The sequence below is a fragment of the Streptopelia decaocto genome (assembly GCF_964273445.1).
Source record: "Streptopelia decaocto genome assembly, chromosome: 7".
NCBI classification, from domain to species: domain Eukaryota; kingdom Metazoa; phylum Chordata; class Aves; order Columbiformes; family Columbidae; genus Streptopelia; species Streptopelia decaocto.
Window position 1 is genome coordinate 51,294,498 of NC_138661.1, and position 27,008 is coordinate 51,321,505.

Here is a 27,008-nt window from a genome sequence, read left to right on the forward strand (position 1 = left end):
GTGTATGAAAAAAAAACTTCACACAGGTTTTCACATTGCTTTATTAAGCTGGAAAGATCTTTTTATTTATTAATAGTTTAACAGTTCTGTGAAGCACCAGTAATGACAGAAGAAGGCTTGAAAAAAGGTCATTAATATTTCCAAAGGAATAAAGACAGTCTCCAGTCCAGAGGAAGGAATACCATGGAAGCAGTTATCTGTTTTGTTACTAAACATTCTACAAGCCCTTACCTTAACCTGGCTTGAAAAAAAGATGAGCTAATAGTTCATTTTTCTGTGTGAAAACCTCCAAAGTATCTAACTACTATCATGGTATGCCTCTGCTGAGCAATGTGGACCAGTTTAGGAGCTGCTAAAATTGAAATTTTTGTGGAATCACTGTCTTCCAGTAACCAATATTAACTAGTTCAAGTTCCTCAGCATTTGGTGGCTAGTAGAAAAAATTTCTGAACGCTGAGTATGTTCCAAGAATTTGAAACACCATCCACCTATTGAAATCCCTTTATTTCTTTTCTTAGGGTCTACCTGGTCTTCTTAGGAATAAGGTAGATATCTAATGCAAAGGGGACAAATTCCCAATTTTAGACTGTTAGCATCTGTTTGGAGATGTTGCAGATTTATATCATTATTCTTAATACACTTATTATGATTTCGCCTAAATGTCCCTCAAATACCTGGCTCAGTTTATTATGGAGTATTTATACAATGGTTAATTCCCAAAATACTTTATTCCCGATACCACTTATCAAAGGGGTGTCACGTGTTCATAGGTATGTGGATGGAACATGTAATTCAGGATGTGATAATGGATCCTGACATTGTGAATGCTCAATATTTTTATCTTTAATATGTCCTTATAATTGGTACTAGCTATTAGGTTATTCTAATTGGAGACAAATTCCTAGTTTATGTGAAATTCTTCTTACCATGAGACCACTACTGATTAATTCTATGTTAAATACACAAGTTTATTGGTGTCTTTTCTTGGAAGCCTTACAGTTCCTTTTAAAAAGTTTTATTATTAACTCCACAAATACATGCAACTGAGTAAGTGGAAAATATTGAATAAAATGTCCTCATAGACCTGTTTTTTCCTCTAGCTTCTTGCATAATTTCATTTCTTGCATGATCCATCTTGACCCTTAAGATCCTCACAGGAATAAGAAGAAAGGCAATGGCAAGCATCTAAGTAAACAAATGAGCATAAGGACTTTCATTTAGATATAAGCTAGTGTCAATGGGAGTGGGTGAAATATGTCAACAATTTTGCTCTGCTTTCTTTCATAAGTATGATAAAACTGAGCAAAATTCTAGATAATTACTTTTTTATTCACTTTTTACTCAAGGAAAACTTCTGCTGGCATCTCTGTTGGGTCCTTGAGTTGTGTAATTTCAGAGATTTAGTCCTTTAATGAGGACAACAAAAGAAAAATAATTAATGGAGAAAGAAGTAAAAATACTGAAGATGGTGCCAATACCTTAACTATACACTTAAGTTTATACTGTCTGTTCATTTTAGCACAAGTTGATACAGAATAAGGTCAGGGGAAATCATCCTATATGCATCCCCAAAGATATCTGATACATCCAACGACAGTGGAGCCCTGTTTATTCAAAATACTTTTGGAACATCAAAACATTTGGATAAACAGGGCTTCAGATAATTGAGGGAGTTATTGTATAAGTAATTCATACCAGGGGGACATAACCTAGATTCAAAGGAGTGAGTTTCAGATCAAAGGGGTACAGATAAATGGGATTTTGCACTATATGAACAAATAAAATAAGCAGCATTTGATTATTCAGGAATCAATAAGTGTCTAAACATTTTTTTTTAGACAGACTTTAGGACAAAAGGTCAAAATTGTTGCAACAGGCCATACAGAAGAATATTCCTATAGAACCAAAATATTATAATAAAAAACTAAAAAGGTAAAGGTATGTTTGTTTGTTTTTAAACTTGGTGATCTTCCAGTCAGGATCATATGAACTTTACCAAGTTTTTTGATCTTATTCCAGCTGTGACACTGACACATATTTTGTGGCAGAAGGTGGGGATTTGTAACATTTGTGGTCTGTAACTCATTTTCCCCAATGCCCAATGGAAGTAAACTGTAAAATACACAAGTCTTGGATGGACAATATTGTCCGATTGCTCATCTTTCTATTAATATCATGACCCAGATACAGTTCATCTACATACAGACATCATAATCACCTATTAAATGCCCTTTAAAATACAAATCTTGGAATTTAAAATGATGCTAAGTGCATTGTTAATATGTGGATAATTTACTAATTTAAACTTTTTTTTTTTTTCCATTTTCTGAAAGTTATGCTCACATTCCTGCAATTCAGTATTGCCCCTACTGTCTGTGTAGGGATGTCTTCGTACTGGGGGTGGGAGGGGAGAAGACAGACACAACATTTAAGGTGGAGTGAAAGGTGTGAAAACAAGACAGATTTCGGTTTCCCCCAACGCATGATTTCTGTGGCGCGGAGAGCGGCCAGGGCAGCGCTGCTCCTGCCGCGGAGCCGCACACGCCCCAACGCGCCCAGCCCGTGTGGAAGGTGCCTTGTGCCTCAAGTTTCAGAGACATGTTTTCGACCGTGTCGCAGGATCTGCCAGACCGTCCTGTTGAATCCGTCCTGACGTTTCCGGTCGTCGCGGTTGGGATTTGAGCGCCGGGGTCTGTCAGCGCTGCCAGATCCGCGCCCCGCGCCACACCTGGAGCAGGTTCAGCTGGTGCCACGGGCAGGCTGCGCCTCACCCCTCGGCCTCGGCCGCCCGTTCAGCCGTCGGTCCTAACAGCCTCCACTGCGCCTCGCCACAGCAGGACCCCACGCAGCCCTCCCTCCCCCCCACCTCAGCTCCAGACCCCGCACACACACTTTTGCCCGGAAGACCGCTGCCGCGCCGACGCCATGTCACCGTGGCTGCCAGCAGGGCCCGCTGCCTCCTCTCATCTCTCCCCCCGGCTCCGCCGGGGTGTGCAGAGCGGAGGGGTGCACGGCGCGGGGAAGTGCAGACCCGGTTGGTGGCATCGGTGTCCCCACCTGCCTTTCATCCCTCCTCGGTGAGGGACCGCGGGCTCAGGTGCGTGAGGTGACACACCGGGGCTCTGAGGGGGAGCAAGGATTAAAGAGGAGCTGTTGGGGGCGCGCTCAGGTGAGGGAAGAGCAATGCTTAATGAAAGATTTGGGGGAGGGAGCTTGGAGAAATGGCAGTTTGGAGTTGAATTTAGTAGGGGTGGAAAGGAAACACCTGTGAGGACAGAGGGTGCTGCTGCCAAAAGGTAGAGGCAGCCCTCGGCACAGGAGGCTCAGTGAGAGGTCACACAGGGTGAGCGAGGTCTGAAGGGAAGCAGAGGAATGGGGACAGTTTGTGGTATTTTGGAGTTTGCTGGCAGTTTACTGTAGTCACACTGTCTGGAAGTGAGTAAAGATGAACCATAAAGAGCAAAGGAGGTGAAGATCAAAGCAAGTGGTGTGGTTTTGTTTCTCAAGAAGATAGGAGGATACCTTCTAGTTGCTGTAAGCTTTCAGTCCACTGGCCTGGTTTCCTCTCACCTCATCTTGTTACTCCTCTGCAACCTGTTGGGTAGAGTTGTGTTGCTGGTGATATAGATAAAGAATCAATTTCTAGTTTTATTTCAATTTACATCAGCAGTTGTTGTCTGTAGATATAGTTATTTAAAAAAGGTAAATTCCCCTCATGAAAAGAAAGCAAAACCAAGACAAGAAACAAACCTGGAAATAGTCTTTTCTCTCAATGAGCAACATATAATGGTAAGGTTTGTCCAAGTTTTGCCCTCTACTTACTCTCCCTGTATTTTACAGGCTCATCAAGGCTTCCCTCTCTGGCTGAAGAATCCTTGCTGTGTGTTGTGTCACAGTTGCAATTTGATAAGAGTATCTCAACGAGTTTTCTGTCTGGAGAAGGTAAAAATGGAGCTTGTGTGTGATGATGGTTTCAGCTTGATAGCCCTGGAGTCCGGCTGGAACTGTTGTATGGTCCTGAATCCGGAATATACATAGGCTTGCACCTAACTTGAATCATATCTGCAGAATCCTCTCCCTTCAGCTCTGAAGAGTAAACACAGGCATAAGTACTTGGACAAAAGCAGTGAAAGTTTTCTTATGCTGCTAGTATAGGACCTGTGGATCTGGGAATCAGTTCCTGTTGCCATCTAATCCCTGGATTTTCTCCTGTATTTCTAATTAAGATAGTGGCTATGCCATTTTTAATCTTCATCTAAGGACCTGAAGTCTGTTTGCTCCTATTAAACCCAAAAGCAGGTCTGTCAGTTCAGTGGTTACAGTATTGGCCTTTTTTTTTCCCCCTCTTTTTTTTTTGCTTTGTCCAACCCCCACAAAGGCTCTCTCTAAAGGGTAAAACTCACAGAAGGTTTAGGTCCTCCAGAATCAAACAGAATCACTGAATTTCTCAAGCTCATTTTCAGAGTAGTGGGGATTTTTTTTCCTTTCCTGTTTCCTGTCACAATGTCAGCCTTTCTTTAACACTCTCTAAGTACAGCTGTGTAGTGGAGGAGGATAATTCAGAGAAATATAAAGTCCGTGTTTGGGTCTTAATATAAACATTAAAGCATATTTAATTGTGCCTTATCAGTAAGCTGATAAACTTAGGTGTTTGCTGTTGCCATTGATGATGATGCTCTGTAGCAGGCAGAGGCAGCAACTGCTGCTGATGGAAAAGAAAAGGTAGTGGAAGGAGGAGGGGAGAAGGAGGTGGGAGACGACGGGATTGGCTGCTTTCAATGTCAATCGCAGCTGCGGGCCGCAGCTCTTCCGCTGCTCTGGCTCTGGCTCTGCCTTGAACAGCTCCCAGAGAGAACAAGGCGTGCGGAGCTCAGATCACCAGCATCATGCTCCTTGGGCTTGGATCGTAGATTCCCCTCTTTGAACATTAAAATAACTCCGTCGTCCATCAGCGTGCCAGGCAGACCCAGCGAGAAAACACGCATGTGAGAGAGAGAGGAAAGAAAGAGGAGGAAGAGAAAAATCTGCAACCAAGTGGACTAACGCAAAAAGAGAGTGCTTTGCTTGCACAGCTGCAAAGTGGGAATTTAAAGAACTGCAGAGAGAGAAATTCCAGCTCATCAGCACATACACATTGCAGAATTACAGATCCAGGTAGAAATGACATCAACAGGGAAAGAAGGCAGCGGAGCTCAACATGCACAATATGTTGGACCCTATCGTTTGGAGAAAACCCTAGGAAAAGGACAGACAGGTTGGTTCTTTTGCAGCAGCACCGGCGCTAGGGGGAAGGTGCTGTAGCAGCCAGTGAGATGCTGGGGCTGGTATATTTGAGGGTTCAGGTTTTCCTGTTTGCTGTTTTAGTGGATATAATATTCATAGGGGATTTTTGCCTTTTTTTTTTTTTTTTTTTTTAGTTTTCATTTAAATTATTTACTTTCCTTTTATTATTTTTTTTTTAAACAAACAAAAAAGCTGGGATGCTTTATGTTCATTACTCCTGCTAATGGGTGTTGTTCTGATGACAGCCAGAGTGCCTGCAGAGGAAAAAAATAGGTGATCTGCTGGTGGTGAATTTTCACATCATTTTCTTCACTGCCCTACTTAGGAGCATTTTCTTTTTAATCAAATTATATTGAAATGAAAGGTTCACAGCGTGTAGTACCAAGGAGGTGATGGTGGTGGTAGTGGGGGAGTCACCAGCAGTATTTCATGACATCATGATTGAAAAGGGTGTAGTCCTTAAGGTGCAGTTGGGGGGGTGGAAACATGTACAGTATGTCTGTGGCAGTGACTGCTGTGGGTATTTAGCAAATACGGATGGATGGGCTGGTGGGTTTTGTGGGTAGAGTATGAAATAAAAGAAAAATAGAGCATCGGTAGCAGAATTCATTCTGGCTATGCTGTGTTTTTGTAGGAGGGACTGGGGGGGGAGGGGAGGTTATTTAATTATTTTTCTTAAAGCTTGTTTATGAAACTCACCCCCAGCAGATTTTCCAGAATGGAACAATGGTAAGAAATATTAAAAAGAGGAAACCGAGGGGAGGGAATTAGGAAAGAGCAGGTGCATTTACCCTATATGACATAATTAGATCCTCTAAATGCGTTCAAGATCTGGACTTACTGTTGCTTGCTTGGATAGCATATTCACTTCAAGGGCAGGGGAGCATTAATTGGAAGAAAAACCCTTACAAAGAAGCCCAAATGTCTTCCTTATTTAATTTTGCTTTCTTTTTTAGTGACAGCAATGGTAACTGGTTGGGAGCCCCACAAAAGTGGATTGAAAGTCAAGATTATAATTTAAGGAAGGGGGAAGATCAGCCATAGGGGGGCTTCTTTGGGCATGTGGGTGTTAAGTGTTGTTCATTATGGTGGGACAATAAAACATGATGCATTGTGGTGTATTTTTTTTTTTTTTTTTTTTTTTTTATAACCCAGCCGAGCTTTGCCCATCTGTTGTCTAAAGGATTTAATAGGCGTTTCCATCCCCAGCTGCTGCCTCTGCTCTGCCTGCTTCCTCACTGCCCTGCGTGGCAGCAGCTCTGCAGTCCGCAATTTTCTTAGGGACACAGTCAAAATCCAGATCTTTCTCTGTAAGAAGCAATGCTCTTCTGAGATGATTGATTATACCCCCCCCCATCCCATCCTTCCCCTCCTCTTCACAACCCCATAGCAACCGTTCAGAGACATGGATGAAGATGACATTGTCTTCTAGTGAAAGTGACTTTTATTTATATTTATTTTTTTTCCAAATCTCTTCAGTGTATCAGCTGATAAAGGTAGCTAGCTCTCTGTCACTGTTTTGGTTACCACCTTTATTCTTTGCATAGCTCAATAAGCCCTTACTTCTGCAGCTTTTTTTTTTTTTTTTACCAAAACCTGTTCTGATTATGATAATTAAAATGCCAAAAAAATTGCTGGGTATTGGCAATAAAACTACTCTATTTCTGCTGGTAATCCTTTCGTGGATAGTCCAGGTGATCAAAGAGACAGCTGTAGATGACAAATTCATTTTTGTCTTCATCACCATTTCCATTTTTCTCTCTCTCACCTTCTCGGCACCCCTCCCTCCCCTTTAAATATAATTGTGTCTGGGGTTCCTGAAAATACAGCTGCATTAACCTTTTGCTCCATGTCTCATAGCCTGACGTTGTGGTCCTAAAGGGTTATCTACAGCTTTGGTTATTTTTTTCCTCTGCTAATCTTCCTATCTTCCTCCTAAGTGATTAGAGACGTGGGGGTGGAGGAGGAAGAGGATGTGTTCAGAGGCTTGCTGCTGTTGGCCTCTGCAGTTATTCAACCAGCTGGACAAGGGTGAAAGTTTCATTTTGCAGTTTTACCATATAACTGATCTTTATAGATAAGTCTTTGCTGTTTGCACACATGAATGCACGTAAAATGCACAATGCAGGGTGTCATAGAACCTGAAAGTGGAGGGGGAGGAAGAGGAAGAGAAATCTTAAAAGTAGCTGATGTCAGTCTATGTCTTCCTTGCTATACCTGCCCTTGATTAATGGAATAATGTACTAAGGTGAAATCTAACTTGATATTAAACATACATGGCCAAACATGGAAGATGCACTCTGGTCTTCTCGCATTTTCTGTGCTAATCACATTTGGGAGCATGCAGAATGGCATGAACAGTATGTGGTACGCAGCTAGTCCTTATCCTGCTTGTTTTGGAGGGTAAGCTGGCAAACTGCAGCATTTTAGGGAGAGGACAACAAGCGCAGTGTGAGGGCCTGGTTTACCATACTGTGTTGTCGTGGTCTGTAACTTTGAATTTGGGTTGCAAAGGCATATGACTGAAGAAAGTAATAGTTATAATAATTCCTCTAGTGCCTGGCTTTAAAGCTTGGAAGATTAGGAGGTAATGGCTTGGAATTTTTTTTCTTCCAAGGGGACGGGGAGGAGCAAGAAATAAAATCTGGCACAATGTAATGATGAATGGAAAGAAAGTATAAGTTGTGTTGCAAAATCCTACCCGTTTTGCAGTGATCTTCATATCCATCATTTTTATTTTTGAATAAAAAGTTATTGACTCTACAAAGTTATTTCAGATAGTCTAGCTTTGCTTCCAGGTACACTAATATTATACAAATGTATTAATCATTCTTACCTGCTTTTACTGAGGTCAAAAGAAGAGAGTTTTGGGAAGGAGCGTGGGTTCATAGTTCAGGGCGGACTTAGAAAGTGTGCCATGGAGGGACAACTTAATAAGTAGAACTTGTACTTGCCACCTTAATAGCTGAAAAAAAAAGCATTTACCAACAGCAGCCTACTGGTCCCTGCAAACTGGTTCAGTTGCCCCATCTGTGACATGAGTGGAACTTGGTGATATCTGCTTGTGGATGGGCAAAACTGACAGGGAAAAGCCTTCAGTTCAAATTGGTGGGTAACAACCATTGTTGAAAGCATTGATTAGAATTTAAATTCGGGTATGCAAAATGTATCCTGGGCAGCCTTCTGTGCTGGTGTGTCAAGCTTGCTGAGGGTGACGGATGCCACAAAGAGAGGATTAGGGCCTCTTATCTGGAGAAGTTGGAAAAGGGCTACACGGGGCAGTGCTGGAAAACGTCTGTGCTTAGCTCTTTGCTGGTAATGACAATGATAGAGGAACTAAGGGAAAATATTTTTAATAATGTAGCATATAAATTTACCGTATAACTTGAGTACTGTAGCAAGAGGTTTTGTAAGAGGCTGAATTCAGAACATCTTTTGTTTACTGCAGCTGGAGAAATAGCTCACGGAATCTATTTTTGAATGATTTTGCAAGAATGCAAGAAGCAGCATAATCTTAATTATTGTACTAAAAAAATTATTTTACAGAACTGTCAGTGTAAAAGATCATTACTATATATATGCAGGAGTATGAAGAAAGGTTGGTTTACATAAGTTTCATTGATACATTCTTCTACAGTTAATTATAGGAGGTTTTCATTGTAATTAACTGTAATGAGCAAAGAATGTGTGTAATATTACAATAACACATGTGGAAATAGTGTGATGTGAGAAACCCCAATCATACCTGATCATGAAGCACTGTTTTAGTCAGAGAAGCTTTTCTCCCTTTGCCATTAATTCTGCGTGAAATCAGCTTCTTGTGTATTCTTTGCTTTATTTTTTGTTTTGAATGCCACAACTATCTTTGTTCATATGTTTCTTTTGGCCTCATTAACCACTATTTAACTCTTGAAACTCTGAAGAGTAATTCAGATTGACTGTAGTGAATATTTATTAATGAGTGCACAGGTGAGGAACTGAAGTATTTCTTTTGAAGGGCTTCAGTGTTTCAGAGGATTTTCTTGTATTTTCATGTAACAATCACTGTATAAGCTTCAGCACAATTGTTTGCTATGGCACAAATTTACTGTCCAGTTGAAATTTCTTAAGCGCTGCTTTGTCTACAAGCAATAAGACATTGATGCTTAAGTGGGAGTTACCCTATTCAATTTGAGATAAACTAGATGAAAAATTTAATGTTGCTGATCCATTTTGGTTTTGTTCCTTTCATTCTGTTTTAAGCTTTGTTCTGCAGACATTCAATACAAAGAATCCTGCTTGAAAATAACTGCACTTTGATGTTCGCAAAAAGTGTAGGAGGTCCCTTTTCTGCATTGTATACCATATAACTTATAGCTGTTTTGGTGTATAACATGTTAATTATGGATGAGCCATCAGTGAGGTGTTCAGCAGTATGCTATTGGGTTATGAGAGAACAGAAGTAATTAAATTTGGGTCCTAGCAAATTTAATGGCCTTTTATTCAGTGAGGGCTTAAACAGCATGTTTCTTTACAGCCTTCACCACCTGTTTCCATGACACCAGCAGAAACTGAAATGTGTTAATTTTTTTATTTGTCTCTGTCAAATTTGGTTGAAATTGAAAGCTTCAGATTTATTCAAGGAGTGTTTGGTAGACCATGTGATCTCAGAAGTCTGGTTTGCTTAGGTGAGTAGGCTAAACAAAGTGTGTCCTTTTAATTCATACTGCTATAATTTTTTTTTCTACCCAGTGTACTGGATGTAGAGAGAATCCAAAGAGTACAGCTTTATTCCATTTAGCTGTCTAGATTAATATGTTGTTATAGAGGTGTAAAAAAGGCCCCCCATGGCCTTTTTAAACAAACAAACAATGAACTGGTATATATTAAATTATTGTTTTCATATATATATGTTTTACTTTCCTTAAAAAGGTTCTTTTCAAAACAGTGAACTGTACCCTTTGTCATCGTAGTCTGTGAAGATTTAAATGGTTAATTAGTAATCATAGAAATAAAATATTGGAAGCAGTAGAGGTCATAAGAATGAAATTTTTCCAAGAAAGGCTATGTCATAATGACTTAGACTTAAAGGATTTTCAAGTAATAATTTGGTCTTTCTTACCTTTATATACTTTTGATCTGATTGTTCAAAAGTACTGTTTGCCTGCATCACTGACTGAAGTAAACTAGTATTACCATGCTGCATGTCTGAACTGCAAAGTCCAGATATCCCTTTTATGACTTTCACTCTTTTTCTTAATTTATTTTTTTGAAAGCAAATTCCTGTTTGCTCACTAGAGAGAAAATGATTTTTAGCTTCCATTCTTCTGCAGACTTTGTAGAGGCACACCATTAGTCTTTTACCTAATATTGCTAGCAAAATTGTTATGAATTTGTTGAAACAGGAGCAGGCTCTGAATGTTTTTCTTCATAAAGCACAGTAAGCTTTCTCACGCAAACGTAGTTAAAATGCAGATACTGTCAAATGAGTAAGACTACATGACTACTTATATGCTTGTGTTTCCATAGCGGGAGCTACGGAAGCAGTGATTTCACAGAGTTCTTGCACTGCTCGAATGCTTTTCTACTTTCTGTCACCACTCTGATGTCATTTTGTGCCGCTACAGTGGGAAGGACTGCATTAGAATTGTGGGAGAGGTTGAAGAAATTAATAAAGCTTCTCAGTAGAATTTACCTCTTGAGAGGAATTCTTTCTGATCTCCAGAAAACCTGTGACTCCATGAGAAGAGCAAATGTAGCTTTTCAAGTGTGTTCTTACAATTTCTTTTGCAAATTAAGTGGAGGAGCCAGTGTATGTTTTGTATTCTCCAACATTGCATTATTTTTCAGTATACTATAAAATTACTCCATAAATTATATTTTAGGAAGTCTTTTATATTGTATATTTTAGAGAGTTAAACAGTAATAGCAATGGCGATGATACATGCTGACATCACCTCAAAATTAATAGTCGGGTAATATAGAACAAATGTAGGTGGTGAAAGAATTCCAGCTTTCAGAAGAAATTTGAAAGAAATGAGAAATTTAGAAGTAATGCCCTCTGAAGTAAGAGACATTGCATGAGGAATATATTATGCACATAGGAGAACAGCCAAAATAAGAAGAGGTGAAAGCCTATATATAGATTTCCATGAAGGCAGAGTGAAGGTGGAGGTGAATGCTCAAAGAGTGTTCCTCTTAATATGATGAGATACCATAAATTGCCCTTGTGAAGTCAGTCAGTGTTTCAAGTTGAACTGACTTCAGCAGGAAGACAGTCAGGCTCATGATAAATAGCTAAGAGTGGAATTTTTTGTTTGTCATGGAATGATCTATTAGGAAGTATCCCAAATAAATGTTCTGGTTTTGTTTCAAACAAACTCAAGATGTTTAACAATCCTAGTCAATAATGCTTGTTTGTTCTACTTGTGGAAAATGAGGAGATTACTCCATTTTAGGTTCATTCATGAACAGTACTGGTTTTCTACAAAACACCTATGCTGATCTAGAGAGTAACATGAATAATTTGTTCTAAATAGTGTTCTTAATGAATTTGAACTATCTTCATCTGAAGTGTCTGTAAGTGCAGAGTGATGTCCCTTAAGTTCTTGTTTGTTGCAGATTTTCTGGGAAATAACTGTTTTTATCTCCTTTCCTCAGCTGTCATTACCTTGCTTATGGATTCATTGCACTTAATCAATATTCAAAGATTTGAATTGTACTCTTGAATGTAGTCTGAATATGTTACACAAGAGTATTACATTCTACTCAGTTCTGCGAGCACTTCTAACGTAAATGTTTGCAATTTAAACCTGAAAATTTGGTTTTCCTGGGCAGTTTGGACATGATTCCCATGAGCACCCCTGCCTAGAAGATATGAAGTTTTTCGGAGAGTTTTTTTAAAAGGCACACAAATATGAACAAATCAAACTTTAATTAATTTCAAATGCCTACTTTTAGAACATATTAATAATGTTCATCCAGTTCCATTTGACTTATTCTAGATTTAATTTTGAATAGGCATATAATAATTTTATTAATTCCTTTAATTCTGTTTACAGACCAGAAAAATTGCTGATAAAATTATGGTAAAAAATCCACCCAGAAGACTTTTATTGCTTCATAGCTTTTTAAAATAGGGTTTAAATAGAACAGAGGAAATTGTATTGGTTCCTTTCATAAAAGGCTATTACTTGCTATTGATGTAGCTGCAAGCGTTTTTTTCTTGAATGCATCATTTGTGGCAGAGATGCCTATGAGATCACCATTGCCCTGTGGACCACATAAACAGGAATGTACTGTTTCTTTTGCACTGACCTTGGGATACAGTTTTTAAAGGATAATAAATGGAAGTGTGTCATGAGACTGAGGATAAAGAGCAGTATGGATAAAGAAGGTAAATGATGGTGTTTAAACAAATCCAGGTACATTCTCTGCAAATAATATTGTTGCCTTTATAGCAGTGCAGGGTAACCCTCAGGCTGATGCAGGTAGCTGATGGATAGTTACTCAGTGCTGGAGTGGATAGAATAAATGTTTTTAATTTGGGTGGTGGAAGGAGTGAGGTTAGACTGGAAAGGACCATTCCTTGTATAGTTTACCACTGATAACAGGCCACTCTTCAGTTTCTTATCCAGCATCCACCCATTGATAATTACTGATTTAATAATTAAGGAGTTTGGAAAAAAGGTAGATAACTTAGCAGGAACTGACAAAAGGTTATTATTGTGGATAAAAGCTTTGCAATAAGTTTTGCAACATCAACTGGCAGTGAGTGGGTTAATGCAGAGTGCAGGGGAGAATTGAGGAAATCAGCGTCAGGTGGCTTAGGGTGTGCAAGTACCAAGTACTATCTTTTTATTCTCTTTTTTGTCCTAGTGTTTCAACCCTGTGAGGGAATTACAGGCATGATAATATTTCCAGTGAAGTGCTTAACTTTAAAAAATAACTTAATGTTAAAAAAAGGAATACTGTTTTCAGGCATCCATTTAGTAAGCGCTCTTCTGGCTGCCTGCTTCTACTTACAAAACAGCACCACTCTCTCTATATCCTAAGGCTCTTGCAATTTTGATTTGCTATCTTTTGCAGTATATGCCTAATGTGGGAGAAAAAAAATCTGTGTGACAATGTGGTTTTTTTGTTTGTTTTTTTTTAATAATGTCTGCCTTACATACATATTAACAAGCTCTCCTTTTGCAGTGTCATTCCTCTGTGTGTTCAGTGTTACATGCCGTAAGCTGACTGCAATTTTCATTTAGCTATTAAAAACACTATTGACTGGAACAGAAATAATGGAGGAGCTGGTTTCTGGGAGAGGCAAACTGGTCTGGACCAAAGATGTGCTAATTTTCTGCTGTCTGCCTACTCTTAGAACTGCAAGTTTCAATCTCCCAAAGGTTGAACAGCAGTCCTGCAGCTGCAGATGAGAATGTACCAGGTCTTCATAGTGACCCAGCAAAGAACATTGATGGAATTGCTTGGCTTTTTATCTTCTTTCACTCTTTTTCTTAATTATTTTATGTGTGGCTAGTAATATAGACACTAGATTTCTACACAGATGCTCTTCTTGGAAAAATAATTGTTTTTATTGTTTTGGTCCAGGATGAGTTACACCACAGCCCAGGTTCATAATGTTGGCTCATCCACCCTATGGTAGTATAAGCTACAAAGAAGAGAGATCAGAAATAACATATTAGCAGCTAACCATGAGGTGATGATGTATGGTTTCCTTTTTTTAAGTGTACTGCTCTGATAAAGTTTGAGCTAAGCAAGTATAAGGTTTTGCTAAGACTACCGTTTTATTGTATTTGAATTAAAACACACATTTAATTAGGAAAAGATGACTTTATATTCCAAATCCTTGTGGTATGAAATGAACTGTGTGGGGTATTTAAACATTTCTCACATCTTTTGCTCACTGTTTTCCAGCTGAGGGTTGTGTTACTCATCACACCAGCCATTTGCCCTGGTTAAGTTTCATTCAGTGACTGTGAATTCCTTTCAATAAGTGTGACCTATCCCTAAGATCAAGGAATGGATTTGACTCTTAGATTTTTACCTTACTAGTATCTCTTCACTTCTCTGAGTATTCTATTCCAAAGCGCTCATCTTATTTTCAGGTTGTAAATGATGGATAGCTTGGCCGTTATGTTGAGATGACCTGCTGTCAGCAGTTACAGGATTGGTCTATGGTTTTACTTTTGAACTTTAGGTCAACTGTTTTTTGGTTTGGTATTTTTGTTAGGTTGTTGTTGGTTTTTGTTTTGGGTTTTGTTTTGTTTTAGTTTTTAAACGTTGCATTACTTTGCCTCTTCAAGCTGGAAATCAGTTCAAGGATTGGCATCTTAATCTAGAGGATGCTAGACAGTATTTGGTTCTTTCTACAGCTGCAATCTCCTACAGCAAATTAATGAGGACCTTAGGAGGGTACCTTCAGAAGGCTTTTGAGGATGTTATAGTTCCAAGACTGAGACCCTTAATCATTTCAGCCCTGTTTAAATAGGTTGATGGTTACTGCCAGAAGAGCTGGTAGAAATACTCTAAGCAAGAAAATAGCCTATGTTATATGTAAGCATATATTATTGTTAGAGATTTTCTTTTTAACTGTATGGTCACAGTAGACTGAAAAATAAGGTACTTCTAGGGTTTTTTCCCACTTCTTGTACAGATGCATTGTCTTTGGGAAGTTAACAATTTTCTCTTACCTATGTTTTTTCATCCACATTTCATGTGCATTCCCTAGGTTGTGAACTGAGAGGAAAGACAATGTGTTACATTATCTGCATATAATCCCTTTCATGCTAAGGCACTACTCTTAGTTGAGCCTTTGTGTCTCTATAGGAAGTTGCATTTAAATATAAGAAGCAGCTTTTCCACTTTGAGGGTGGGCTGAGCCTGGCACAGGTAGCCTGGACATGTTGGGAAGTCACTATTGTTGCGTATTTTCAAAAACAGACTAGACGCAACCTTGGGCAGCCCACTCTAGTCGACTCTGCTTTGATCAAGGGTGGTGGACTGCATGTTCTCTAGAAATCAGTTCCAACCTCGAGTCTTCTGCTATTCCATGTTATCTTGTGCAACCAAACCATAGCTTGTTCAGTGAACACTGAAACTAAGAAACTCTATTTCCTCCACTTTTGTACTCTGTATTGCCCTCCTCCTTCTGCTCTCTCTAGGTGTCTGTTGTCTCTTTGGCTGGGTGATGACAGTCTTTGTGTGTGGCTCGTTTGGAACCATCTCTGCTGCCTGTCCATGTTTTTCTTTCTCTTGGAATATGTTAAGGATTAAATCACAATTATTCTTTCAGTTGCGGGAGAAATAGTTTGAATCTCTTTTTTTTTCGCTGGACACTGAGCACTTTCCATGAAATGTGTAGAATCTTAGAGGCTTCCCTTGCTCTTTCAGACTTGTTTGAAACTTGCTAATTATGCTGCTGTTATGGGAATATTGCAAAGCTGTTCTACACAGCACAGCTTCTCTAATCCACATTTAGTTTTGAAGGCCATGAGATGCTGCCATGGCGGACTGGGATTGCTGGAATACAGCTATGCTTCAGATATTGCCCTCACCTTGGTTAAGACTCTTACACCAAAGTTAAGAGGAGAAAGTGGTGCTAAACCACATTGTGATTCCCCAGTGCTGGAGGAATCCCCAGCCATCTTGGTAAGCTGGATTCCTGCCTACTTTGTGCTGCTGGAGCAGTGCAAATGAGGGAGGATGGAGTCTAGAATTTGGTCCTTTCTGTTGGCAAGCTGAGCTCAGTGATTGGGGAGTATGAGAAGAAGGGAGCCTTCTCTGTATCCTCCATGTATCCATTTTGGTACAGTGGCAGTATTTGAAGTAGCCCTTTCCTGCAGAAAGCTGAGAGGAAGACTAAGAGCTGCTTGTCTGTTTGCAATGCCTGTCTGTACAAAAAATCGTGACCAAAGACAAAGCCAAGTATTATATTAGAACTTGGCAATGGCACAAGCACTAAAGCCCTATTAAACGCGGGCATTTGTTTTGTTGAAAAGACATGGCTATGAGTGGCACTGCTTTTAAGATTTCTTATACTTTTTGAGCACTAGGATTAAACACTTTTTCTTTAGCTTTTGGAAGCAGTTAAATCTACGCTTTTTTTTCCAAACTTCCCATTCCTATAAATCAGTAAAGTTTGATTAAAAACAATAATCATTGATGAGGAAGAAAGATCTGTGCTAGTGTTTCTGGGTTTTGTCCTGTGCTGCTTTTCTTCTGCATCTGTGGTTTATTTTATTGGTCATATTTGTGAAATTGCATCTCTTTTTCTTCTGGTTGTTTCCTGATTGTGCAGAAGACATTACTTAGTCAAATTCCCCACTCATTTACATCTGTGCAGTCCCAGTGACTTCAAGGCCTTGCTCAAGTTCATCCGAGAGGGGAGGCTGACCTATGAGTAAGCTGCTCATTGATGGCAGCAAAGGCAGACCTCTGGCAGTGTTCTAGTTCAGAGCAGCCAAGGAATACATCTCCTCTGCATTGAATATTCAAGCAAATTAGAACACATAGTTGAATGATACTGTAAGCAAATTGAATTCAAACTGAAAATACAGGCCCAGCATTTTACAAATTACTTCCATCCTTAAAGCAGAAGTCTGTTTGCTCAACTAACAGACAAATTAAGGCAAGCAAATGTTTTAATACTTTTAGCAATAATTCTCTTTTAGTATTCCACACATGCATGTACTGAAATCACCTGGCCAGTTTGCATTAAGCTTCAGGATGTATGAAATGTCTTTACCTTTATCATCACTGCATCTTTGCTGGGGAAGGCAACAGCCAGGCTACTAGCATGGTTGGGACAATTGCCATGCTCTTACCAGGTGGCTCTTCCTGCTCAGAGGAAATGCTGCAAAAATAGGCACGGTTTCTGGATCTGTGTCATAATGCTGTCATCACCATTATTCTTGTCACCATTGAATCAGATTAGTTACAGCTTAGAGCCTCTTTTGCTTCACCTATCCTTAATTATTCTCAGTGTTTTGGCACCTTTTGCTCTGCAAAACCAGGTGATCTCTGGACTGCTTCTCAAGAATTCATGAAAAGATTGATTAGAATAGCAAACTTAACATCGTATTTACTGTTCACGTGTATAATTCTCTGCTGCAGATTTCTGAAGAGTCTATCAGAAGAGAGAAACCCATGTGTCTTAGGCCTTTTCCTCCTCATTGAAATGGTGGGAATGGAAAACATGGCAAGGCAAAGGATCTTGATCAAAATGTATGTCTACCTTGCAGTCAGAGGTGGATCTCTAGCACTGGTGGGTAACACTATTATCTCCTGGCACCAGCAGGAGTGAAAATAGGGCAGTGCAGGCTGTGCGAGAGTTGAAGCGTACCAGAGCGTCTAAGAATCTTACCCTGTGTAGAAGTCCAGTCTTCCTATCTTCATCCAATTATTTACTTGTTCCAGTTGTGCCTTTGTTTTGCTTTCTTGATAAGCCCTGCATTGGCTACAAATCAATGCGGTATGTCAGATGTGGATGAGCATGGATATACAAAATACACTGTACGCTTCATGTATGTATGACTTCATTTCAGGGTTGGGTTCTTTGTGTACACAAAACACCAACCTTGTACTTCATCCTGTAGAGTTTTAATTCTTCTGTAATCTCAAAATCTGTTGGATTAAAATGTGCTCAACGTCTCAAAGGACTGGGTCCCTATTTGTACTCTTATGGTCTCTGAAATGCTACGGAGTCCTAGCTGGGTCATTTCTTGGGGGAAGAGTAGTAGAGATGTGTAGAAAACAGGCTCAATTCATGTCATTATGCAATCATGAGGCAGATTATTCAGAAACAATAACTGCGTAGTCTTCACTGACCCTAAGAGGCTCAGCCATTGACTTGGGGTGGAGCCTTTGGCAAGCTAATTTATCTTTTTTTTTTTTTTTTTTTTTTCATGATGCCCTGCTGTAAAACTAAGATAATGCTTGACTTTCCTTTTGGGACTGACTGGATCAGCTAGCTAGTATTGATAACTTCATCAGAAATAAAAAGTATCATGGAAAGGCCTGGGATAACCCTCCTATTTAGGCCTAATGACTTTTTTCTTTGCTGGTGTTAATTTTTGCTAACTTTATTTAACGTACCTCTGAGGATTTTCATCTCCTGAGGACAGACTGGTCCATACAGCCTGGTCTGTCCAGGTGATGATACCTTTTTATGCTGCATTTGTCTTCCATAGCTTCTCCTGCAGATTATTGTAATATAGATGCTGAAACCTCTGTGGCTGCAACTTAAAACTAAAGTTGTTTTATCTATCTAATAAAACAGAAAAATTGCTTTGATGTTCCCATTTTGACGATTTATGGCTGTGCTGACTTTTGTTGCTTCTTTCCTTAGGGACATTTGTCCCTGGTCTCTCAAACAAAATGTCACTGAGTAAAACTATGTTTGTGTGATGCTGTGTGTTCTACTTACAGAAGATTTAGAACTTGGTCACTTTTATTTATGCTCTTGTGGAGCTGGTAGGATTATACGGCGGTGTTAAAATGCAGCAGTTTCACTTTCCTGCAGGCAGCAGTCCTCTGGTGGTGTGGGGGTTTTTTCTTTTTTTTTTTTTTTTTTTAAGTTATCTCTGGAAATTCTGACAGACTGACAGAGAAGCCTTTAAAAATGCCACCCATTAAGCTGCCACATAGTCGCACATCTCTCTTTCCAATCCTCAGTGCATCACCACCCCCACCTAAATTTGGAAGTGGAATGTGAAAGGCAAAGCAAGGTTAATACATGGACACAGCTCATAATACCAATGGTCTTATTTGGCAAAATGATATTTACCAAATGCTATTTGAGTAAGTTTCAGCTTCAAGAACTATTGCCTGGAAAGGGTATAGGTCAGAGTAAAGTGGGTGGTGAGGCTAATGGGTTATTCTGAAGACTGGCTGAATTGTTAGGAATGTAGGCATTTCTGAGGAGGCTGCTGATGAACTTCAAAATTGAAATATCAAAGAATTTTTTAAAGGGATGACCTTAGTAATCTGTTACATGGATGCTAATGTTAGCATCCATGCAAGTTGCTGCCTCGAAAAAATATTTTGGCTAATAGGGAAGGAGAATCTTCTCATCAGTTCCTAGGAGTGAATTTTGCCGTTTTGTTAGTATGAGATTTAGCTATCACTTGAGTCCTACTTAACACCTATATTGAAGTATTAAGCTGTATACTGGGAGGTAAAAATGGGAGTTCAGAAAATAGACAAAATAAAATATTACTTCTTATCGTTTGTGAGATGGTAAGCCAGAGTTACGTGTAAATGTTTTTTTAAATTATTAAGGCTGTGCCAGGGATGCATTTGGCTTGTTCCTTTTCCAAGACTACAGTAAATGTAAAAATCATGCTGTATCTGCAAGTGCATTACTGGATAAATACTCTGTAGGAAGACATACAGTTTTGTTATGATTGAAGCCTGAAGTTGTATTTAAAAAAGGGGGGGGGGGGGACAGAAAAACAAACAAGCTTTTCTATAACTGAAGCTGCACAGAAGCAATGATTTCTGCAGTTTCAGGTTTTAAGGCAAGTAATTGCAGTTAAAATTGGTTGGGTTTAAATGCACTGATTTTGAAACCCATAGTGTGTCTGTAAAGAGAAATGAAAGCTATTGAGTAGTTTTGTGTGTTTGTTTTATTTATTTGTTTGTTTTAAATAAGGCTAATAGGATTGGTAAATAGAAAGCATTAAGATACAGAATAAATGTAGTGTATGAGCACTTCTCAGTATTTAGTTGGACTTCATTCTGTGGACAGCAGATAATAATAAATTTGTGACCTTACTGGATAATGCTTTAGGTCACTTGTGATATAACTGCTAACAATTATCAAAAGACATTTATGCCAGCTGAGGCACATGATGCAAAAGAATTGTTTCAGCCATGTTACTTTTGGGGCATGTCAATCTTGACTATTTTTGCCAGATTTGCCTCCCTTATGAAGGCTGTCCAGCCTAATGCATGTGTCACTTGCACAGTTTGGGCTCATGCGAAGTTTGGGGTCCATGCAAAGAACTCTCTCCATCCGCGTAGTTTATATATTGAAGGGCTAATGTCAACTTCTGACTTAATTCTTGCAGTTAACATAGGGTGAAAAGTAAGTAGAATGAAAGCGGAAAGCTAGAAAGAAGAAAATTCCATCACCCTGCTACCGTTACCCCATCGCTGCTCTAGAAGGTGTAAGGTTACTTGAGATATTCCCACTTTTAATTGTAAAAAAAGAAATTTGGGACTCAATCCACTAAACTGAGTAGAGTTATGTTGGCATAAAAATAAGATGAACAAAGGGGAGGTCTGGCATCTTTAAATGTTAAAAAATCAGAGCTTTTGTATCCTTAGAGCTATTTTCTGAAATGTTAAAAAGTAGAGAATCATAGTAAAGGTCCAGGCATCACTAGCCCTTGAATAATTTCACAGTCTCCAAAACATGATTTTATTTTTGATTATTCAGATTCTTGTTTGTGATTTAAAACACACAACATTGTAATACCTGCTGCAGTAGGTCACTGGCCATTTTTTGGAGGCAGAATAAAAATGGGTTATCACCTGCTCAGGCATGGCTTAGGAAAAAAAAAATATATATATATATAAAAGGACAGGCACACCTTGGGCCCTTTGTATCCTTTTTCGTATGTGTGCTTGTCAAATTGGACCTGAGAGGCCTAAGCAAAACAACTTTCTGCCATTCAGTGGAGAGGGTTACAAACTTCTAAACTAAATCCCCCCCCCCCCCATGTTTATTTCCAGCCTAAAAATAAATTCAGGTGGTTTATGTCCACTGCTGGTGGTAGGGTGTTGAACTTGGTGAGACTTTTGGTTTGATCCCCGTGTAGCTGTACATGTATACTAGAAGGAATTAAATCTCCAAGACTTTATTCTCTTGTTGTGACAGAGAAGCAGTTTCTATTATAGTGTCAGTAGCCTGTTGCAAATGCACATTTTCTGTTATCTCCTAACCTGCAGCATACCGAGACTTGAAAGGAAATATTTAAAATTCATTTTCCCGCTTACTGGCTATATTTTTGTTCCTGAGTGCATTTGGTGATGTGGCCTTTGCAATTTTTGCCATCCTAATGTTTGTCCTGCTGTGAAGTCGCATATATGTGCTATATCACTATGTTTTGGCAGTTGTGTAATGTGAGCCAGTTGATATGCAAAATAGTATATAATAGTATTTAATAGTTTTATACTGTCACATTGGTGTCCTGGAGTTCCGTGGTTTACTGTGGTTATAACAGGCTGTTTTACATGAAAGTCTAAACTTCTCCAGGGTCATCAGATTTGTACCATTTGTCTTTCATTAAGAGATTATTTTACGTGAAAATTTTCCTATAATGATGGGTCACATTTTTGTTCTTGCTACACGTGTTTGTTTGCTTTTTTTTTTTTCCCGTTGCAACTCTGGTGCTTCAGTGACATTTACTTGGATTTACAGCAGTTTGATACAGCAGTATAATGTCCTACTGTGGACCTTATTGTCTTCCATGTGTTCATGTAAGAGTTGCCATACCGAAGTCAGAAAATGTGTGCTGCCAGAAAGCTTTTCAATGAAAATATTTTGCAGTTGCTGCTCCTGGACTAAGCAACTGCAGCAAAGACTGGACCATAAGCATTAAAGTGTATAAATAGAGATATTAGTCAAATACAATTTGATTATAAGTTGTACCAAAAAAACCCCTGATAGAGATTCAGTTATTGTCAACATTCCTTAAAAGCACATATACTGCTGAAGAAGCATTCAGTAGTTGCAATGTGAGTGACTAAGAAACAATACATGTGCAGCAGCGTTTTTTGTTGGTTTTGTTGTTGGTGTGTTTTGTTTTGTGTTGTTATTTTTCCCTCTGTTCTGTGTTTCCAAAAAAAACCCCATCTCTGACTCTCATAGTAACAACTATTGACAGTATTGGAAGTAACTTTTTTATTTTCTTATTCCTCTGATACTTTATTAAATCTTTATTATCTGGTATTCAGCAGGTCAGTGGTATAGGATCGTCTTACTGCTCACCCTTTGATTTTTCACTCCTTCCCTGTGGCAACTTTCCCTGCTGGATGCATCTGGATTTAGCTTAATTCTCAACCTCGCCAGCAGCACTGTAAAATCGAACTGTAGCATTTGAAAAAAAAACTGGTCTACTGAAAAACAAGCTGGAGCAATCCAGACTTGGATTTCAAAGGGAATGGAAAGATCTTGATCCATGTTGCTGTTGCAAGCTCAGCACCATGGAGTGTGATTGACTTGTAAGCTCACTCACCATTATAAAAAAAAAATGAAGGGTATTTAGTGTAATTACAGGCTGTAAAAGTGAGGTACATGAGATCCACAGGTATATTGGTGCTTTCCTTATGCTGCTGTAAAAATGGCATGATGGTTCTGAGGCTATAAAATCTTACTTTAGGTTACACTGCTGCACAAAGCCCCACAATTTAGCCATGCATTACTCCAGAAACAGTCTGACTTTGTATCCCATCACCTTAATTTGAGTTGATTTATTTTATCCAGTGTAACTGAAAGGTCAGGTTCTGTGACTATGGGCTAGATCCTCAACTGGTGCTGTTTAGTTAAGAGCCTTGGACTTGATGCTGCTGGACTGACTTACCCTGGTTATGGATTTGACCTTCTATATAAAAGGCAGAGGCTATAAATTTGGGAAAGAGTCTACATGTTGGATTCTCTTTTTTCAAACATTGCTACTTGAGGGAAATACAAAACCACACTCATTGTGAAAGGTTTTGGTATCTACAGTTTCAGATATCACATGCTTTCTGCAAAGAGGGGTGTATTTGTCTCTGAAAAAGCCTTTCAACTGTCTTTGTTTTTCTTTCTTTCTGTAAGTAAATGATCTCTGAATTTATAGCAACTGTATTTCTATGTTGGTATAATAGTCGCCTCTTCTAAACTATCTACAGGTACTTAAAATTCTCTTAGAAAATTGACCTTTGGGCTTAAAGTTCTTATGTGACTTTTATTCCAGAAATTACTTTTTTCTCTCTCAGGAGATTTTGATAAATATCTATATGACTAGGTTTATTTTATCTGACTGTTGGCAGCAGGAGTTTATAAGGAAGGGGAGGTCACTAGTTCAATTCCTTACTGGCATTACATCCTTGAGAAAATAAGGATAATCCATCATTTGAGGTTTACTGTGTTACTTCCCAGTACTTGAATTGCTCCACATCAGATGTCATAATTTTTGTACTTCCTTTCCTTTTCATTAGAAGGCCTAGAAGTTGTTAATTTTGCATTAATACCTGTCGATAAATAGTCATGTAGGTGAAACATTCACAGTTAAATAGAGATACTGTTAGTTACAGGTAAAACTGAAAATCTGAGTTCTAAACATTTTTTTAATTTCAGGAGAATGCTTCTAAGAAAAGTGGGTTTTATTCCAGAACTGAGCACAACTGCATACTTTTCATCTGAGTAAGATGCAAAACTGTAAGAGAGCTTATGGTCCAGTCTTTGCTGTAGTTGCTTAGTTTCAGATCAATTTTGGATGTTGTCCAAAATCCAAAATCTCCTGCCATTTGGCACTGTCAAGCCCAAACATCAGCCAGTTCAACTTTGTATACGTCTACACTGCACTTAACTAGCCAGGCAAGAAGGAGGGATGCAAACTGCTGTGATGAGTCAGGCTGATACCTTAATCATTTGCTGATTTGAAAGTATCTTGGTTATCTCTACACTATCTGTTTTAGACAGGTTAGTTCTTGATGGGCACAACAGGAATGTTATGATAGAACAGTGGTTTTTGAATCAGACCAGTGTTCTCTCTTGTTACGGTATGGTGTGGGAGATATTTGTTCAGTGGACAGTTTTAGAAATGTTGCAGCATCACGCTTCAGAATTACTAACAGTAGGGTTATTTTTTTGTCCCCAGTATCTCTTGGTTAGTAATTGCCTTCTAGTCAAATGCGTTCAAAGCTTATCTTTTGGTTGTTTTGTGTTTGTTTGTTTGTTTGTTTGTTTTCCCAATATAGGCATCCGAATCTATTCCTAACATCCATTTGTATTTCAGATACATGTGATTCTATATTGTGCAAACCCTTAAGTGAATGAAAAGGAGCATCAAAATCCTTTTCTCATTTTATTTCCTTATGTTTAAAACTTTGTTCCCTTTTACTTTCTCAAGATAACACACATGCTGTTATTAAGAAAAGGGCCTTCTTGATAAATCATTTTTATAGCTTTCATCATCCTGTGTTTACCATTATTTAGTACATCTCTTTTTCACTCAGGTCTTCAAAACTGGCAATCTGTATACTTTCATTCTACCCTCATATGATCTTCACACACCCATCATTTTTGCTGTTTGTCTCTTAATGTTACCTGTTTCTGCTGTGCATTTTTAGGTCATTATTCAAACTGAGGATGTATCATTGATTTATACATTGGCATTATATCATTCTCAAGTATAATTTTTTATCTCATTGTTCAATGTTTTGTTGTCAGTTTTGATTACCTCTGCACATTTAGTTGATATTTTTATTATGCTGTCTGCAGTAGTGGTCTTTTCTTGAATGACTTAACTTGAGAGTCAGAAATTTATATTACTAGTTCACGTTATTCTTTCTATTGTGCATTTGTTGATACTGAATTTCATCTACAGTCATGCTGTCCACCCACCAAACTTTGATACTTCGTTGTTTTAGGTGCTTAAATGGGACTTAAGTAATATATTGGTCTTGTGCTAGCCTGCTCTGCAAGGGTAAGTGTTCACCCCTTATGAACTGATGCAGCCTGTCACATTAATCAAGTATATACTGTGTATTTCCTAGGGCGATATAAAGGATCAAATTTCCCTCTTAACCCCTTCAGAACTGAATTGAGTGTTGATGCCGTATCCAGAATGTGCACCACAAACTTGATGTGTTATGATCTCTAGTTCTGGTGATCTATCCCAGTGCGACCATAGGGGAGATACAGAAGTAGCAATCTGCTGGATACTTGAGACATCCTGATGTTGAAAAGGTCATAACAAGGGTATCCAGGTATTGAAAGATTTGTGGGGTTATTCTGTCACTCCTATTTGTAAGATAGCTTTTTTTTTTGTTTTGTTTGTTTGTTTGTTTGTTTTGGTTTTGTTTTTGTTTTTTTTTCCCAAAGCAAGTCTGTAAGAGTTCCCTTAAAGCCTAAAACATTAAGTGGAATTTTGAAGAAGTGACTCATTTATGCCCATCTACCTGTTTTATTAAAATGAAAATCCATTTCTTCTTTGCTGTTTAATGAAAAACTTTCTAGGCGGGTGAGCAGATGCCAGGACTCAAGCTTGGGAAGCTTAATTATTCAGCTATCTCTGATTTTAAGACTTGTTTCTTCAGACTTCTGTTTTGTCACTTGCAATGTTGATAATGTTTCTTACACAAACTACTTAGAGTTGCTGACTTGGCATTCTATAAAAGCTAGACAATTTTTTTGAGGTATAACATATAAAATATAGCAGGGCTTGCTGGTGTCTGATTTGCCTTTCTATAGGTCATCAAAAATATCAACTAATTGACAGACTGGATAAAACATCTCTCCTAAACATCCTCCAAATGAGAGGGGAAACTATAAAGCTATGAAGGTGATTCTTAGTCCTACTTCCCCAAAATACCCAAACAAAATAAAATTGCAGTATAAGGCGTGTAAAAAGGTGAACAGATTTAAGTTTGGGGTTTTTTTTTTTGTTTGTGTTTTTTTTGTGGGTTTTTGGTGTGTTTGTTGTTGTTGTTTGTTTCTTTGTTTTTTGGTGTTTTTATTTTGTATGGGTTGGGTTGTTTTGTTTTGTTTTTTTCCCCATCCCTGCAAGCTTATTATTATTTTGGTGCTTCTGGTTTGGGAAGAGAACTTGATGGGTTCAGTGATCACTGATTGCTGTAAAATTGGCAAACTGTGCCCAGCTGTTCAGTGGATGCTTGTCTGATCATGGAAATCCTGCTTATGAAGTAGTGTAGGGAGAAAAATAGAGGAACATGCTGCTATCTTAGTGGATTTAGTTTTACACAGTAGCATCTGCTAAACAGGCAGTGACTTTTACTTAGCAATTTAGACTAAACCCCATAATTATTTAATGAGCAACCTCCCTCTTTCTCTCCCATTTGTTTTGTTCCCCACCCACTAAAAGTGCTGGCTTGAAGGTCTGTGTAAGGCATGGCTTGGTCTGCTTACCCACTGCCCATCTTGGCTATTGGTACATTGTTTTGATTTATTTATAAGTCTTTATTTTTTAATTTTTGTAAAATTGGGGGGGAGAGAAACAGGACCTTTAAATGACACACCACAGCTCCTATTAACTAATGAGAGGTGCCTCTTAACATGACATTTTTAGGGACTTCAAGGATCTTGACAATAATATTTGTGGTTTGGGAATGATCTTGCATATCAAAAGGTCTTTGCCTATCCTGCATGTCACCATGAGTTAAACATTCTGGTGAAACAGCACAAAACCAGTAACTGCTGTGTCTGAGGCTTCTACAGCCTCTTTATCCCCTTGTCATGTTTAGTAAGAAAATAAAAATGGATCTATCTTTATAGAGAATAGGGAAAAATTGTTGCTGAAAGGAAAGAGCTGTTTGTGTATAGTCTGCAGGCTATGCTGTTACTTGACTCAGTCATGGGCAGTATATAGAAAAAGAACTGCAAGAAGTCTGGTATGAAGCCAGTTCAGAACTTTGCAAACAAACTTCTAGGCTCATTAAATTACTTATGTCTTAAGCTATTCTGGTTAAACTAAGTTTGTCTTACTTACAGGTCCCTTTTTATA

General features: G+C 38.6%; 1 protein-coding gene across 1 annotated transcript in view; it reads left to right on the forward strand.

Moving 5' to 3' along the window:
- Window positions 1-5,160: 5,160 nt before the first annotated feature.
- Window positions 5,161-27,008, forward strand: part of BRSK2 (BR serine/threonine kinase 2) — a gene marked incomplete at both ends in the record, with an annotated part of 313,595 nt that continues 291,747 nt past the window's right edge. Inside the window, one exon of the mRNA XM_082058533.1 lies at window positions 5,161-5,254. Within this exon, the coding sequence (XP_081914659.1) occupies window positions 5,161-5,254 (94 nt within the window). The remainder of the gene's footprint in view (window positions 5,255-27,008) is intronic.